The 18099-nt window shown below is 44.2% G+C and overlaps 1 protein-coding gene across 1 annotated transcript in view; it reads left to right on the forward strand.

Moving 5' to 3' along the window:
- The window catches only part of Herc2 (HECT and RLD domain containing E3 ubiquitin protein ligase 2), a 224647-nt gene extending 206899 nt beyond the window's left edge, over positions 1 to 17748 (forward strand). Inside the window, exons 82-93 of the mRNA XM_036183790.1 lie at positions 1642 to 1733; positions 2148 to 2287; positions 2790 to 2977; positions 3487 to 3684; positions 5789 to 5872; positions 9526 to 9667; positions 9851 to 10045; positions 10810 to 10922; positions 11443 to 11633; positions 12292 to 12397; positions 12680 to 12892; positions 13887 to 17748. Of these exons, the coding sequence (XP_036039683.1) occupies positions 1642 to 1733; positions 2148 to 2287; positions 2790 to 2977; positions 3487 to 3684; positions 5789 to 5872; positions 9526 to 9667; positions 9851 to 10045; positions 10810 to 10922; positions 11443 to 11633; positions 12292 to 12397; positions 12680 to 12892; positions 13887 to 14159 (1935 nt within the window). The 3' untranslated portion in view covers positions 14160 to 17748. The remainder of the gene's footprint in view (positions 1 to 1641; positions 1734 to 2147; positions 2288 to 2789; positions 2978 to 3486; positions 3685 to 5788; positions 5873 to 9525; positions 9668 to 9850; positions 10046 to 10809; positions 10923 to 11442; positions 11634 to 12291; positions 12398 to 12679; positions 12893 to 13886) is intronic.
- Positions 17749 to 18099: the final 351 nt, after the last annotated feature.

The following is an 18099-nucleotide window of genomic DNA, read 5'->3' on the forward strand; positions in this document are numbered from 1 at the left end:
AAGTTAGGGGCTATTGTGTCGTTTTGTTTGTTTGTTTTTAGGGAGTGAATGACTAGGCATTTCTTAATGCTGTCAGACTGATACAATGTCTTTGGTGGGTAGGTATAGAGATTGAAGGGACTAGTGTGTTTAGGTGGTATTAGATCAGTGTGTTGGATCATTTGCCCTGTGCCCTGCGGTATGTAAATGTGGTGGTGTTGGGACTTGGGTGTGCTCAGTGTCCTTCCTTGCTGAGCACAGATGTGGAACAGAGAGGCTCAGGGACACAGGCACCCTGGGATGGAATCTGACCAGGGAGGTCCTGCTGGGTCCAACCACATAGCTTTTTGTTTTGTTTTGGAGTTGTGCTTTTCAGTACAACTGCTGTTGATTTCAGGATGACTTTTTCAGTCTAAGTCAGTTTAAATTTTAAAAATGAAAATTCGCAGTGAGGCATAGCAGTATATGCTGTAACCACAGTATTCCAGTTATAAATTCACACTTTAACTTGTGTTATAGAATGAGACTGTCTAGAAGAAAAATTCCTCTCCCTAACTCACCCTGAGATGCTGAATGTATATCCCATGGTGGCCCCCATTTCCCTCATCTGTAGCCCTTTCCCGTTTCCAGTACACATATATACTGCACGGATGTATATCCCATGGTGGCCCCCATTTCCCTCATCTGTAGCCCTTTCCCGTTTCCAGTACACATATATACTGTAACCTCATTATAGGTTGCTCAGGATTTCTACTTTTATGAAAGAAAGTGGGTTGCCTTTTTTGACTTAACTAAGGAAGCCTTTCTGCATTCGAGCATAGGATGTTGGACATGGGGAAAATCTAGAGGAGTATATTAGTGGTGGTACTGTGACAGGGCAGGAGATCCAGAGACTAATTAAGAGAATGAAGTTTTAGTTAATTTAAAAATGAAATATAGGGAAATAAGTAGGAAGACATACACGGAGATCACAAGGAGCAGTTTGTGGGGTAAGGAGAAGTGATGACCAGAGAAGTGAGGTCCGACAGGATTTCTGACACAGGATAGAGAGATTAGTCACCAGATAGATGTATATGGGGTCAAAACAGGTCACAGGGTTGCTAACTGGAGGCGTGTTCATGATGCTGACCTGGGTGGATGGATAGGAGCCTAGTGTTCCTGGCCATCTCTCCCCTGCTGTCTGGGCTTGCTTCCTTGTGGGTCTCAGAGTCTGACAGTGCTGGCACAGGTGAGGACAAGCACAGAGCTTCCTGGAGACTGGTACCTCAACGTCAGTCTTGGAGAGAGAAGACTTTAGACTTCACCTGATGACATATCCTAGGCCTTACTTGTGACAATGTCACATGTTTCTGCTTCCTTCCTGAAATTACTTTGGTGTGTTGGATGTTAATTTTAATATTATATTAAATATTCTACATGATCGCCGTGTGGTGGTGGCACACACTTTTAAAAATGCACTCAGAAGGCAGATCTCTGTGAGTTCAAGGCCAGCCTGGTCTACAGAGTTCAGGACAACCAGGGCTACACACAGAAAAACTGTCTCAAAAAACCAAATATATATATTACACAAGTACAGATTTTAAGAGTTCTTAATAGATTTAGTTAAGTCTCACTGTGATTGCAATGATGGAGCTTGTCTGATTGAATTTTTTCTCTGTCTAGATTGATTCTCTCACTGGCCTTGGAGTAGTTAAAGTGGAATGTGGATCTCAGTTTTCTGTGGCTCTTACCAAATCTGGAGCTGTTTATACATGGTATGTCAGATTCTGTTTGTGCAATCTCACTGAAACCATAGTTTTAAAAAAACCTTAATTTTGTTTGGGTATTTTGCCTGCGTGTATGTCTTGTGTACTGCATGTGTGCCTGGTGCCCACAGAGGCCAGAAGAGGGCATCATAATTTTTTTGGAACTGGAGTTAGAGATGACAGTGAGCTACCATGTTGATGTTAAGAATTAAACCTAGGTCTTCTGGAAGAACAGCAAGTTCACTAGATAGCTGAGCCATCTCTCCAGCCCCTAAAACCATTGGAACTATTTTAAGTCCCTTCTTGTTGACTTCTGTGCCAGGCTGTGAGTCAGATGCTGGTATAGAGCTTACACCATGATGGTGGCAGGGTGGAACGCAAACGACCATAGCCCAGTAAGTTCCATGCTCTCTTTCTATGCAGGGGCAAAGGTGATTATCATCGGCTGGGCCATGGATCTGATGACCATGTTCGGAGACCTCGGCAGGTCCAGGGACTTCAGGGAAAGAAAGTCATTGCCATCGCCACTGGTTCCCTGCACTGTGTGTGCTGCACAGAGGATGGTAGGTGGCTAGTAATTCACTGTGTGGGTCCAGCATGGACCCAGAAAGTATGATCAGTGTTGTGAATGATGAAGCTTATGCCTAGGTTATGAATAACTAGGAAAGGGTTCCTTTGAACACATGGATTTTGTTCATCTTAAAACTGACTTTTCTTCCTCTGTTTATTTAGTGTTCAGCAGCTGTTTAGGTTTTTAGCTATCTCCTTAAGTGTCATGTTACTTGATCAGAGATGCTGCTATTGCATACCTGGTGCAGTGAACTAATGAACTAGACCAGACTAGAGAAGGTGTGTTGGCCAGGAGGTGCTATAGCGAGTCCTGGGAAGTGTGCTTACTTGTGGATAGTAGTGCGATTAGTGTGTGGTGACACCGAGAAGCTGATGCTTAGAGAGGTGAACACTGACAAAACAGAAGGGAAGTAAGTGCTACCAGTGTATGGGAAGGTGTTGGGGTTGTGCATTCACTGCTCCTCTTGTCTCAGTTCTTTACGTTTACTCCCTTAGGTGAAGTTTACACATGGGGTGACAATGATGAGGGGCAGCTAGGAGATGGAACAACAAATGCTATTCAGAGACCTCGATTGGTAGCTGCCCTTCAGGGTAAGAAGGTCAACCGTGTGGCCTGTGGTTCTGCACACACCCTTGCCTGGTCAACCAGCAAGCCAGCCAGTGCCGGCAAGCTCCCTGCACAGGTCAGTGTTATCTGGGTAGATGTGCCAGAATAGGAGGACACTGTTACAGTTAGCCATCATGCAGGTCCAACAATATATGGCTCCTTCTTGTTTATAGAGATGTTGCACTGATAAAAGTTTAGTTCATAATGCCACAAAGCAGTGGCAGTAATAACTGTAATAGTGGGCTGGGAGCATAACACAATGCTAGAATGCCCACTTGCTTGGCATGCACGAGGCCCTGGGTTCAATCCACAGGAGAACAAAAAGGGATAGAGAAAAATTAATATTAATACCATCCAATAAACTACATAGAATAACTGATAGTATATGTGGCCTTTCTTGGTAAATCTATTTCTGTAAACTAATACTTCTAACATTCTTCCATGTTTACATTATTTGTCTCAAGTAATCAAACCAGCTAGAAAAAACATGAGAGTTTTCAGACTAATTTCAGAAATTGTAAAGCTGTATTTTGGCTTTCCGTGCTTTAGCCACTTAGTGGACTTAGTGAAACTTTGATATTTCAGGTACCCATGGAGTACAACCATTTGCAGGAGATCCCCATCATTGCCCTAAGGAACCGACTGCTGCTGCTGCATCACATCTCAGAGCTCTTTTGTCCCTGTATCCCCATGTTTGACCTAGAGGGCTCTCTTGATGAAACTGGACTTGGGCCTTCAGTTGGGTTTGACACTCTACGAGGGATCTTAATATCTCAGGGAAAGGTACTTTGTAGCAGTCTGTGGGACAGGAGCACTGTTACCTTCTGTAAATTTTTACTTAACAAAAATCCTTATTCTGGGACTATAGACAAAGACTTTATTTCATTCAACAAATGGTCTTTGAGTGTCTCCTACGTGCCGTCCAGTTCTAATACTTAGAACATGTTTATAAAAAACAAAAAAACAAAAACAGCCATGAAGCTAAGCCTTGTGCTTGTGGTTTTCTCTGCTTAGGTAATTTCTTCTCCTATGCATGTCCAGCAGAGGGCTGGGAGCTTGGAGAGAAGCTCCAAGGTTGTGTAGGTAGAGATTCCTTGCCGACTGATTTGACAGGGACAGGGAGTAGACAAAATCAGGAATGCTAGCATCTAGAGGTCATAGGATGGATTTTGACCTGTTGACATTTTTATTAATCAGAGCTTCCTACAGGGAATGTCAGGCTGAGAAGTAAAAGAGTAAGCTATTGAATTTCTGGTGCGCAGCTTGATGTGATCTTAGAGGGGACTCAATGCATAGCAGGCATGGGAGCTTGGTATCAGAAAAAGAAGAGCACAGAAGGTAAAGACCGATCCACCCTGAGGCTCTGATTCTTTGGTATATGCTGTTATCAAGGAGTGTAGTCGATTCTTACTGATAAAATAAAATTTAGATGTTTTGTTGTATTGAGCAGGAGGGCTGTGTGCATTTTATGTCCATTGTGCTCAAGGGTGCTGAGCAATAAAGATGGTGTTTAAGGGAAGATACTCTCTCTGCTGATAGGTGCAGGAAGAAACTTGATTTCAACTGTTTTTACAATAGTTAAAGAATAGCAAAGCTGATTCTGTCATTTTTACTTCATCTTTCAAAGAGGAGAGGACAGTGGGCAGCAAAGGGGCAGAAGAATGTAAGAGCAGGCTGCCCCCTGCATGAGGGAGTTGGAGTGCACCTCCCACAGGTTGCAAGAACCTCTGGGGTGGGCTCCCACTAAGTTGAGCATGGGACAACATGGGTTCCTACAATGAGGCAGTAACAGTAGAGGGCAGCATACAGTGGGTGTCCAAAGGGACCCCAGCAGCTGCATAGCCTCTGCTAGATGGCTCTGGGTGGGTGTTATAGGAGACAGTGCAGAGGTAGGAAGTCTTAGTGCCTCTGACTCAGATTACCAGTGAGGAGTTGGGTGTGTTGATAAATACATGTAATCCCAGGACTTGGGGTGGGTGGGTGGAAGCAGGATAATTATGAATTTGAGACCATCCTAGGTTACATAATGAATTCAGGGCTAGTGTAAGCTTCATAGCAAGAGTTGCAAGACCTTTTCTTAAAAAACACACAGAACAATTCCAACAGTATCACTAGAGGAGAGCTGGGCAACCAAGGGTTCAGAGCTGGAAAATGCTCTCTTGGAGGAACTTAGCCACAGGTGTGAGGGGGGCAGGCAGGAAGGCAGATGAGGTGAGGCTGTGCAGGAGGCTGGTGGATGGCTTTCTACCACTAAAGCCAGATCTCCTCTTACCTTTAGTGCTTCTTGGAGTTGCTAATGCCCCTACTTCTGCTGTCTTGGGTTGGAATTCCTAAGAGTCTAATCTGAGAGAAGGGCTTAGGATCTGCTGGAGGCCCTGAGGTTCTACAGATCATTCCCTCCCCAGCTCTGAAAAAGGACATTGTTGTCCCCTTAGCAAAGAGGCCTGAGACCCACTGTTCCCTTTGAATGCCCCTCAAGTGTCCCTTTGTGGGTGATGCTCAAATCCTTAGTGTGGTAGCCACACCGTCTGGCCATCTTCACTCTGGTTTTGTTCAATGCATGCTTACAGTATGTTCCCACCTCAGGTCTGGCTGGACCCATGAGTTCTTGACTCTCAGCTGCTCTGTGATGCACTTAAAAGGTTAAACTTCAGACCCTGCTGCTATTGCACTTCTTTGCTCAATGGTCAGTCATTCTTACAAACTCCAGTTCTCTACATGGATCTCTAGGCTCCTTGGCTCTATCTCACACCCTGAAAAGGACAGCATTGTATCTTCTTAAAGAATACTGACTTTCAGACATAGAGGCTATAAAACAGTGATATAGTTTCTCTTGGCATGCTGGTTTCTATTTCAGACTCTAAACTGTCTGTTGTTCATGTTTTAGGAAGCAGCTTTCCGAAAAGTAGTGCAAGCAACTATGGTGCGAGATCGCCAGCATGGGCCTGTGGTGGAGCTGAACCGCATCCAGGTAGCTCCCTCTCCTGCTCTGACAAGTGATGCTTCCATGGTGCAAGAGGTGTCCCTGTGGTCTTGGGGCAAGACAGCACTCCTAGGCTTAGGGAGCAGGCTTCTTGTGTGTAGTACTCTGTGATGCAAGAGGCTTTGGGAGTGGTGGTGGGGGTGGGAGTATTTTTATTTATGTGAAAATAGGAAAGACTTACCTGTCATAACACCAAAGCACAGGCAAAGAGAAATTTAACAAGGTAAAGTAAGGAGCAGCCATGTTTTCCCCCACAAGGTGATAATGTCCCCTCTTCTGTGTGGCCTTTGTATTTTTGTTACAGGCAAAACTAGGTCATTCTTATAACTGGTGGTTTTTTACATGCAAACAGTTCATATTCCTTCGAGCCTTGTAACAGCCCAACTCTTTGAGTTTTCCAGTTTAATAAACCAGTATTGCTAATGTCTCAGGAAAAAGAAGGGAAAAGCAGGCCATTTCTGAATTAACACTGCTTCTAAGTACACTTAAACTTATACTTTGAAAATTTTGATTAGAAATACAGAGGAATCCCAGTTAGTTATTATGATAGTGCATGGCATTTGACATTTAATACGCAAATGAAATTAGCCTCGCCTCTTAGATGAGAAACAGAGAGCCATGAAGAACAAATTCTTTGTTACTCAACCTTTGTATTAACACATGATTTTTATCCTGATGTTGATTACATGACAAGAATTTTTTTCTGAATTGTACTTGGGGGCATTTTGAATTAAGAGATGAAACTCTTGTCCTTTGTTGGACAGCACATGTGACCACATTGGTAGAACTGGTGTCTCTAGTGATGATCATCACAGTATCTAGTGCTAGCTGTAAGTTGGTCATCTAGTTGCACAAATAAATGGGCTGTTGAATTAGCCCATAAAAACGCTTTTATTTCCCCATCTTGGATGACGTGCATGCTATAGTTTGCAAGACGAGGAGAGCTGTACATTCTTCAGTCAGGTTCCTGTTTCGGACAGACCTACAGGCTCCTTGGAGCCAGGAGTCTCCCTGGGGTGTTCAGGGCTGGAGGTACCAATGAGGCCCTGACTGCTTGGAGCCCAGAGTCCTGCAGTGGACATGCGGCTGCTTACTGTCTTTTTTTCCCTGCAGATTTTCAGTAATACCTGTTTACTACTTGTCTGTATGTCCTTAATTTTGTCCCTTAAAATGTTCACTATATTTAAAAGAAAAACTGACAGATTGCAAAAGGAGAAGAAAAAAAAAAAAAAAGAAAGCACACAAACACCCAGAGACCAGTGTGCAGTGTAGACTGACATCTGGGGCTCCTCTATCATCCATAGTTTTGGGATACCAGAGCTTGCAGTTAGTACAGTGTGATCTCCTGAGGGGAAAGTTCCCCAAACGTTGGGATAGAATTGTTTTTCCACCAAAACTAGACTCCTGGGATAAAGATTTGATAAATCTAAGTGAATTCAGGATGCCAGCACTGAGTCTGATTGGCCGTGTGGTACCTCTGCCCTGGGGTTGGCATCTAAAGTGATGCTGCCCAGCACCAGCAACATTAAGACTCAGGAGGGATTGACTCTGCCCACACAGGTCGTCTTCCAGGAGGTTTTTCTATTGTTTTGTATAATGAATTTTAGCCACACACTCCCATTACCCTCTCTTACACTCCCTTTCCTGATGAAACCTGTGTCTTTTCTACAAATCCCTCTGTTACTTTCATGTCTTTGAATTTGTGTGACCCACTGAATTTAATTAGGGTGATTTACTGGATCACGGGGCAGTTTACCAGGTGTCAGGGGCTATCCTGTTGAAGAAAGTGACACCCTCTGCTCCTAGAAACATTACCTGTCAGTAGACTCGCAGGGAGGGCTGGGACTTGGAGCCCTTGGAGAGTTTTTTATTGTGATGAAAATAATGCTGTTTGATACCAGGAAGTTCTGAAAAATCAGTATCCATAAAAAGTACTTAACATGGTTTTTTGGTTGAGGGGTGAGTTTTTTTTTTTTTTTTTTGCGGGGGCGGGGGGAGGTGTTGTTGAGACAGGGTCTTTCTGTTTAGCCCTAACTGGCCTCAGCCTCCTGTTTTAGCCTCCTGAGTGCTGGGATTGTAGTGCCACTACTCCTGGGTTAAAGTACTTTTAAATTTACTACAGAACTAATTCATGCTCATTACAGAAAATTGGGAAAAGTCAAATTAAAGTCAGCCAGTGTCACCTGTGCCTCTATTGACCCCAGAAAGTACCGCCTGTGTGTAGGTCTATCTCCTGTCACTTGTGTGAACGTGTCCACATGGTGCTCGGTTTTTGTAGGAGACAGGCCGCTGGGCTCCAGTAGTTGGTGCTTTTCCATGGCTGTTGTGTGGCAGCTGTGCTGCTGTGGACACACTGCTTTGTCTTTCTGGAGATTAGGAATCCTTTTTAGGGTTGCTGTGCAGTTGATAGGAGGTAGTCTTTGTAGACATGTGGCTGGGGAGTGGACAGAGAAAAGTTCTTTCTGTAGGAAGTCAGGGCTTTTGTTGTGATTTCTCCTAGATTTACAGTCTTAATTGTGTTCTTTGTGCTGTTGAAGAGAGCTAGTGGGTTAAGCTTGACCTGGCATTCACTGCAGCTGGCTAAAGATGATGAGGCTTTGCTGAAGGACTCACAGTAAAAATATGTTTGCACGGCCAGTTTTTCTTAAACTGAGCATGTTGTTAGCATCTCACACCAGGTGACTGAGGCTGGAAAATGTGTGTGTGTGTGTGTGGGGGGGAGGGGTGAAGGCCACACCAACATCCGTTTTTGGTCTGACTTCCCTGGTGAGTTTAGGATAAGAACCATGGGCATGAAGAGAGTGTGCAGCAGTGACAGGTACAGTGGTCTAGAGTTGCACAGAGCTCAGCACAGTGAACAGACGGGAGGAAATTACCACGGCTGAGCTAATATTTCTGGCCTTGGCCTTTAGAGGAACTTGGTGTAAGTGTATGAATATCTGTTTCAGTCCATAAGAAGGACTGTGTTGTGAAGTTGGTAGTTACAGTTGTCATTGACAGTACCAAGTGTGAAAATCCACACAAAGGCAGTGTTGCCGAGCCATAGTTATTAGCAACACCTTGCCTTCACCCTGTGTAAACGATGATGGCTATGTATGTCATTGTTTGAAAGTATGTTCAGATTCCACAAGTAAGCTGCTGTGCTGTGTCTCTAATGACCTGATGACTAGGGTGACCTCAGATGTTCAGAATGGAGTGACTGCTTTGTTTTGTGTAGTGCCTGCAGCAGAGATCTGTGTGCATCAACTCCTAGCCCACTGGTGCTGTGGCAAGGAAGCTGCGAAGTTTGGTACCATCTCAGAACTGGAGCTGTGGGAAGCCCAGGAGTGGGGTGCAGGGTCATAGTCAGAGCCCTTCTGTTTCTATGGGAGTTGTCCATGGATTGTTTGTGTGTGTGTGTGTTTGCTAGAGGTAATAAGGTAATTGCTCCTCCTTGAGGGACCTGCTTATGGCAGAAGTCATCCAGGTGTTACATAGAAGGAGCCAAAGTGTTGTGAGGTGGTAGGGTGGGCCAGTGTACAGGTGCAGAGAGAGTCCATGAGTGCGGAGTGAAGGGAGGAGTTTTGAGGCTCTTGTAGGCAGATTTCTGTGCAGCTGCTTCCAAGCCCCAGTGTCGCACATTTCCATTCTTTTCTCTCTAGGTTAAGCGCTCCAGGAGTAAAGGTGGGTTAGCCGGTCCTGATGGCACCAAGTCTGTCTTTGGGCAGATGTGTGCTAAGATGAGTTCCTTCAGTCCTGACAGCCTACTCCTTCCTCATCGAGTCTGGAAAGTCAAGTTTGTTGGTGAGATTTGGCGGTGCATGCTCTGGAGAACTTACTTGCTGGGAGAGGGTGCCTGGGGGATGGCAGGCAGAGTGGTACATCAGTAGCAGCAGGTACAGAGGAGCAGAGCAGCCACCTGCCTGGTGCTGTTCCTGCAGGTGGGGTTGCGTGGTTTATATGTTGCTGACTCTCTTTTCTTTCCAGGTGAATCTGTGGATGACTGTGGGGGTGGCTACAGCGAGTCCATAGCGGAGATTTGTGAGGAGCTACAGAATGGACTCACTCCCCTTCTGATTGTGACTCCCAATGGCAGGGACGAGTCTGGTGCCAACAGAGACTGTTACCTGTTGAACCCTGCCACCCGGGCACCTGTGCACTGCAGCATGTTCCGGTTTTTGGGTGGGCCTCTCAGTTGTCTGTCATACTGCTCTGGAGGGCCTGGACCACCCTTAAGTTAATGTAGCATCTCTTGTTTATCTCAAGTCAACAGTAGACAAAAGTGATGTGCAGTAATGTTGTGCATTTACCAGCATTATGGAGGGAAAAAAAATACTACTCTTCATTTTACACTTCGTGTCCAGGACTTGACAGTGGTGAACCGTGAGAAATTATGGCCATTCTATGTGTAGCCATGACGATGTACAGAGCTGGGCAGTGTGTGAGTGTGTGCTCGAGGCTAGATGCTTTCTTTGGCATGCAGAGGATCTGAATAATAGGTTTGTGTTCTAAACGTGTCTCAAACTCAGGAATGCATGGAAAAAGATGGCCTTTACAGTAGGCCTATCCCTCCTTGTCTGGGTCTGTGCAGAGCGCTCCCAGAGTGCTTCTTCATCTACCACTACTCCTTAGCTAAATATCCACCTTCTTGGAGGAATCCATCTCTTTGCTTTGCCCTCAAAGGGACTAGAGTTGGCTTTTTGTGGTTTAATGCCGTGTTTGAAAAGAATACGAAGAGTTAGAAACTTCTCTGTAGGGAGAAAAGGAAGTAAGTTTTGAATAGGACATGCTGTTTCAAAGTGGGCCTAGCTCTCATTTTGGGTGGTACTGGTTTAGAAGACTCGATGATCTCAGTGCAGAGCTGATACTCCAAGGCATGTTTGAATAAGTGAGAAGCAACTTCTCATCCATTCCAAGTATTCTAACCTTCTGTTTTGAATGATCAGGGGTGTTATTGGGCATTGCCATTCGAACTGGGAGTCCTCTGAGTCTGAATCTTGCTGAGCCTGTGTGGAAGCAGCTGGCTGGGATGAGCCTCACCATTGCAGACCTCAGTGAGGTGATTCATTTGGGCTGTGGGTCTTGTTACGGGGCCTGGGCTTTTCTAGGTATCTAACCTAACATGCATGGGTATATGAAGTAGTGTGAATGTGAAAGAGTTGGTATGCGCTGCACTTTGTGGTGCTCAGCAACCGATGTGGCCTGACAGACAAGGAAGATCACTGCCATACGCTGCACCTCAGGCTTCCAGGAACAGAGACTAACAGGGCAGTCACAACCTGGTGTCCTTAGCGACCTTGCTCTTTGTGCCCTTCAGGGATTAGGGGAGTGTCAGTCACCCACCAGTGACAGTTATTTTCTCAGCAGTTAATTTAAGAACTCTCTGGAGCTTTCTTCAGCTCCTTGGGTGAAGTACTTCCTTGGAGAAACCTTTTTTTGTGGGGAGGGGTGAGGGGAAACCTGCATACCCTTGTATTCTAGAGACACTCTGAGGCAGATAAGTCAGGTTTGGCTGGGACTGGGCTCTGTAGTAGGGAACAACCCAGATTTAGCATGTATACTGTATTCCTCTTTGACAGGTTGATAAAGATTTTATTCCTGGGCTCATGTACATTCGTGACAATGAAGCCACTTCAGAGGAGTTTGAAGCCATGAGCCTGCCCTTCACAGTGCCAAGTGCCAGTGGCCAGGACATCCAGCTAAGCTCCAAGCACACACACATCACCCTGGACAACCGTGCAGAGTATGTCCGGCTGGCAATAAACTACAGGTTTGTCGTCATCTGTCCTTCAAATTGCTTTGACTTAATGAATTACAGAAGTAACAGATTATAGTTACTTGGGTATCTACATTTTTCCAGATGTATAGTATATAAAAAGATGCTAATTTTTCTTTGCTATTGCTGATCTTTGTTACACATTTTATTTGGTGGCTGTTGTTCAGAGTACTTGTTATTCTCACTTGAAATTTCTAGGTTTCGGTAGAATAGTGAGGTAAATACAATGTACTCATTTAGAGGACAGTCCCCACGAGGCTGTCAGGCCTGTCTGTGCCCCTCTGTACTTTCTTTGTCAGCTCCTCAGGAACAGGGACACAGAGGGGCCATGTGAACACGGCAGCCTCTACCAGCCCCGAGAGGGCCTGTACTTGACAGTGTAGTTCTGGTGAAGTGTGACGAGAACACTGCCCAGCACTGTGCTTGGAGTGTGTGTGGCTGTAGTTAATCATGAAGGTGGTGTCCTGTGCACAGTTTAGGTGAACTCAGTAGTGTTGTATATGAAGCGCATTACCTAGAGCCTTCCTCTCAGACCTCCCCTGTGGTGTGCATTGTAGCAGTACTGTGTATAAAGCCTGGTACCAGCAGACCAAGGTGCCCAGTAAATGTAGGCACAAGTGTAAGGAAGATTTTGTTTTTGTTCTTTTTTAAGACTCCATGAATTTGATGAGCAAGTGGCTGCTGTCCGGGAAGGGATGGCCCGAGTCGTGCCTGTACCCCTTCTCTCTCTTTTCACTGGATACGAGCTGGAGACAATGGTATGTGGCTGCTCTGTGCTGCCTACAACTGCCTTGGCACACTAGTGCACTCATTTGATCGTTTACTTAAAACCTTTTGGAAAACTACAACTTGACTAGGATATTAAGTGAAATGAAAACAGTGTGCCCCTCCCTCACTGCTTGCCCACTAGATGTTGAGGTTCAGGGTGGTGCTCTTGTTCACCTGGGTCTGTAGGAACCTTATTAGAGAAACAGAGGGCTATCCTGTGGAAATGAAAAAAGAGGAAATGTGTGCCTGCTTTAATAGGATGTCTTTCCTAGGTATGTGGGAGCCCAGACATCCCACTGCATCTTTTAAAGTCAGTGGCAACGTATAAAGGGATTGAACCTTCTGCATCCCTGGTTCAGTGGTTCTGGGAGGTGATGGAGTCTTTCTCTAACACGGAACGCTCCCTCTTCCTTCGCTTTGTTTGGGGCCGGACAAGGCTGCCCAGGACCATTGCTGACTTCCGGGGTAGAGACTTCGTCATCCAGGTAGGCTCCTCACCAGGACTGCAAGGCACTGTATTGACATCAGTAGAAGTGACCTGCCCCTTGTGTATATTCTACTGCAGAGCAGTTGGGAAAACAGATTTTGTAAAAATGAAAATGGGGAATACCTAACTTCTATAATTTGAAGTCTTAAAATTTTACAATTACAGATCTTGTATACCATCACCTATCTTTAAAAAGTGTATCAGAGCCATTATCAGAGCATGCTGATGTTATACCAGCATTTAGATTTTGAATGCACATTCAAAAAGCATTTGTTTGATTTTCTAGTTGGATCAGATAGATCACTAAATGTTATGCTCACTATTAGATGAGAAAAATGAGACTGCTCATACATTTGAGAACAAGTTTGCTTTGTCTTAGAACTCAATAGTCTGATGATTTAAATGAGCTCAGTTTACCTGTTAAGGTCACTGAGGTGGGCAAACCAGACCTAACACTCTCTTCTTTTTCCTGGTAGCAATAGCGTAGAGACACATCTGTGGCCAGGGTTATCAAAATATCTTTAAGAAACATCTTTGACAGCAAACATAATTTTTCTTCTAAAACAATAATAACAAATCATTTTTACTGCTTAGTTATCTTGGTCTAAAAGTGGACTGATACTCTTATAAAGAGTGTCCTCTGGTGGTCATGTGCTGGACCCCAGTCTCATGCCCTGGTGTCAGCTGGGTGACAGGGTTCTACCATACCAGTAGAAGTTGATTGGTGGGGCTGTTCCAATGGCCATCTGCATGTGACTATTTCATGATGATCAGGAGTCACAGTGACATTGGTTTGCTTCTTTGATTGCAGGTCCTAGGGATGAGTTACTTTTTTTAATTTCTAAAATTGGTTAGATTCTACATTTTCTTATGTTTTTATTTATAGCCAAGTATATAGTTTCTGTAAGAATGAAGTGAACACAATAAAACAGATCCAGAGTTTTACTCATCCTTTCCACAATCTCTTATTGTTTAATATTTTCTACCAACAGGTCCTGGATAAATACAACCCTCCTGACCACTTCCTTCCTGAGTCCTACACATGCTTCTTTCTGCTAAAGTTACCCAGGTATTCCTGTAAGCAGGTGCTTGAGGAGAAGCTGAAATATGCCATCCACTTTTGCAAGTCCATAGACACTGATGACTATGCTCGAATAGCTCTCACAGGAGAGCCAGCTGCCGACGACAGCAGTGAGGACTCAGATAATGAGGATGCAGACTCTTTTGCTTCAGATTCTACCCAGGATTACTTGACAGGACACTAAGATGGAAATGCCATCAGGAAGAAATGTGGCTGAACAAATAGGAAGAGTCCTGCTGTGTAAATTGTAAATGACCAGTGCATTTGATGAGGACGATCACTCGGTGAAATGTGTGGAAGAGAGAGAGCCTGGCTGTCTGCGATGAGGGACGGATGCGGTAGGACAAAGGGAAGATGAGCCTGTGCATGAGGAACACTCGGGGCACTTCTTCCTCATAATGCTGCATTACCTATAGGAGCCAGTGTTTACTACAGTGCAAATGTTTATATGGACACAACAGCATCACAAAGAAAAGCCTTTTTACTTGTGGGTGCAATAGCTTCCCCCTTTTCCCTGTGCAGTGTCATCTTGATTGTATATTGAAAAGACTGTGTAATGAAGAAATCGCATTATAAATATTTCAACTAATTTTACCCTGAATTTGTTTATTAAAAGCGTTTTGAACATTAAATTATTATTTCTTGAGTGCATTTAGAAGTTACGTAAATCAGAACAGAAAACGAGAATGCCATTTGTCCCCCTCTCCCCAGGTGTACCATTTTAGCATATGCATTATGTGACTGGAATTGAGGGATTTTGGTGGACAGTATGATAATTTCTATCATGGAAAGTGTACTATACTTAATGCTTGTGTCATGTATATGCCAAAATTTTAATCCCCTATAAATAAAACATGTGTCACAAAATTGTAGGCTGAGCTTTCTTAACCAATTAGACTAGTCTATGTGGACCTGCTACAACCAAACCATACTCAGTGACAAAGCACTGAAGCATTTATTAGGATAGAGCAGCAGCTCTCAGGGCCCAGAGGGGCCCAGGGACCCTCAGAGCTCCTTCCCCTACTTTCTTCAGACTTGTCCTCTTTCCCAGTCCCAATGCCTGTTCCCAATGGCCTGGGTCAGGCACACCCTTGGCCTATTGGCCACTGGGTAGAAATTGCTGTGTATGGTAAGCTCTCTGCAAAAGGAAGAATAGAGAACAGCCCAGAAGAACTGGAAGGTAGTCCTAGTACACTAGATCTTGAGGTCTGGTACCTGATTGAGGCAAAAATTTGTAATTCATGTTGGAGGGCAATTTTTGCAAAACTAAATTGTAAACTAAGACTGAGATGTCTTTTGATTTTTCAGTCATAGATTCTTCATTTTGGCCCTAGAAGATACCAGGACAACGACATCTTTAACTTTTTAACCTTATCCAGCTTAAAATGAAGTCAAAATTCATTTTGCTACATCAAAATTTGAGTAGAAAAATCTACGGTAGCAAAGATGGGCCAGCTCTTTAAAACAAATATTATACATTGTGGATTTGTTGGTTGGATATATTGTGTTTTTTTTTTAACTAATAAAAATGGTAGATTACATATTTAAAATATACATAAACCAGCATTCTGCTTGAATTCATAAGAAGTGTGGTATCTGTAGTAATCTATTTTCTATTAATTATAACCAAATGCCTGAAGCTGGCTTAATTTCATAAAGAAGATAGATTTAGCCTTTAATCTCGGCACTCGGGAGCTTGAAGCAGGAGGATCGTGGAAGCAAGGTCAGCTTGGGCTGCTGATTGAGACCTGTCATGACTTTTCCTGAAGAGGTGTAAAAAAAACTTGCATTCACCTCAGGTAGACACCGACAGACTAAAGAAAAGGTCTGTTCCATCCAGGTTGGTAACTGAAATGTTTATAGGGGTGGCAGAAATATGTGTGCATGACTTCAAAAGGCAGCTACATCACTGGGAGGTCCCCTGTGCAAATTATGGACAGCCACAACACCGAAAAGCAGCAGCATAGTGGTCTTGTGTTGCTCTGGGTGACTCACTTGGTGTCCTAGTTGTCTTTCTGTCTTGTGAAAAATCACTGTGACCAGAAACAAGTTGGAGAGGGAAGGTCTTCTTTCATCTTCCAGATTAATCATCTAGGGAAGCCATGGCTTGCTTTCAGGCTCACGGTCGGCTGCCCTTCGTATATAGCCCAAGCCCACCTACTTAGGGATGGTACTCGCTCCCAGTGGGCTGAGCCCTCTTGTATCAATTAGCAATTAAGAAAATGCTCCACAGACATGCCCATAGGCCAGTCTGATGAAGGCAGTTTCTTAGTTGAGGGTCCCGCTTCACAGATGTGTCAAAATGACAAGCAAGAACAGCCATCACATCTGGGGAACTTAAAGGAAGCTACATTACTATGATTTTCTTCTTATAACCTCACGGAATGGAGAGGCTTCATTAGGATCTTGTTTGTAAACCTGTCAGTACTGTTCGCTTCATGAGCCCTCTCCAGCCATCCATGAGTGAATGTTAGTAGTCCTGATCTCATGAGGATAATGACAGCTACTCTAATTCAGTGCAGCAATGGTTGTGTTCAATCTGGAGGAAATATGCTTAACACTCCATCTTCCTCCAGCTCTTCTTTTTTTCTACCTCCTCTTCTGTAGTTGAGTCTTGAGAGGTACAGGGGATCGGATTGTTTTCTTTCATTTATGGTTGGTCATTGGGTTGCTATGCTATAGCAACAGTCCAGACCACAGCAACAGACTTTCCTAGCATTTTGACTGCATAGGAGTGTCTGCAGTAACTGCCAGCAGTTACGGTAAGGTATTGGCTTCCACTGCAGCTGACAGCAGTTACCTATGGGCATAAACACAAATGTTTAGAAAATATTTTGATAAACACATTATACCTATTTAATAAAGCAATAGCCATAGCTGCCTCACAGGGTATTGGGATTTCTCTACCTCAGGTTTATGGTGCCAAACATGAGCCTCTCCTGTGGAGCTGGCTTTAAATACAGTTGGCAAATAATGGGTGTTCTACTATTGCAGCAGCAGGAACATCTTGCAAGACATGCTAGCAGTGTAATATGCGGGGGGGGGGGGGGGGGGGGGGGGGGGAGAGGTCCATAGCCAAGCTGGACATTGGTGACAATTCTCCTCAGCCTGCATACCACCTTTTGGCAGTACAAATGCCAGCCAATTGGGGAGCTTCTAGCTCAGACCCAGCCTGATTTTTCTATCTTATAACCTGCTGTATAGTGAATGTCTTTAGTGATAGAGTGTATCCAGGATTTCTAAAGGACCATTCCAAGCAAGTGAGGATTGGTTTGGGACGGAAGTATCCCCTGGATAACTTACAGACCCTGCTATACTACTGGAGTCCTCTCCAATGTATTGTTCTTCTCATATATCGAAGTGACTTAGGTAACATCATCTTGTCCTGACTATTTTGTACTTGCTTAGACAGTTCTCAGCTTTCTACCCCACCACAGTTACATCTACTTCAGCAACACATTTGAGATTTTCATGGCCTTGACTTTGGCCCAGAGGTATTAGCCAAAGTAAGTAATGCTTATACAAACTTAACATAAACAAAAACAACAAAAGATGGTAAAAATAAATGTCATGTTGGGTTTGAAATAATACTATGCTCTGCCAAAAATGAATGTTTCAAGGTTTACTCTGACCCTCATCTAACTTTGATGTAAATTATGTTTTTCATAATTTTTGCCTTAAAAAAAGGCTGTATCCCTGAGCTTCGGCACCAAGAAACTTTGAGGCATGAACCGGCTTTTGGTCACTGGCCAATAAAGGACTAAGACTTTTAACCAGCGGGGTTGTCTGTATCTTTCTTGCGAGAATTATTACAGTGTAACCTCAGGAAGGTGAGTGATTTGTGTTGTGAAGGCTCGTGAACTCTATGAGCCCCATCAGCACTGTGAGGGGGCTCTTGTGAGTCTTGTGAGTCTCTCAAGTCTTCAGAGCCATGTCCACCTTCCCTCTTCCCCCAGGAGGGAATGTTAATAGACTGGATCTCTTGAGGGGCACATGAACAAAGCTGCCCTGAATCAAGATAGTCATTGTCACAACTATGACCAACCCAGAGGGAACAGACAGCAGACCTTGTCTCAAAAGAGAGTGGGAGGGAAGGTAGAGGGGAGGGGATAATTGAACAGCTC

This window comes from Onychomys torridus, chromosome 1 (genome assembly GCF_903995425.1).
Source record: "Onychomys torridus chromosome 1, mOncTor1.1, whole genome shotgun sequence".
Lineage (NCBI taxonomy): Eukaryota > Metazoa > Chordata > Mammalia > Rodentia > Cricetidae > Onychomys > Onychomys torridus.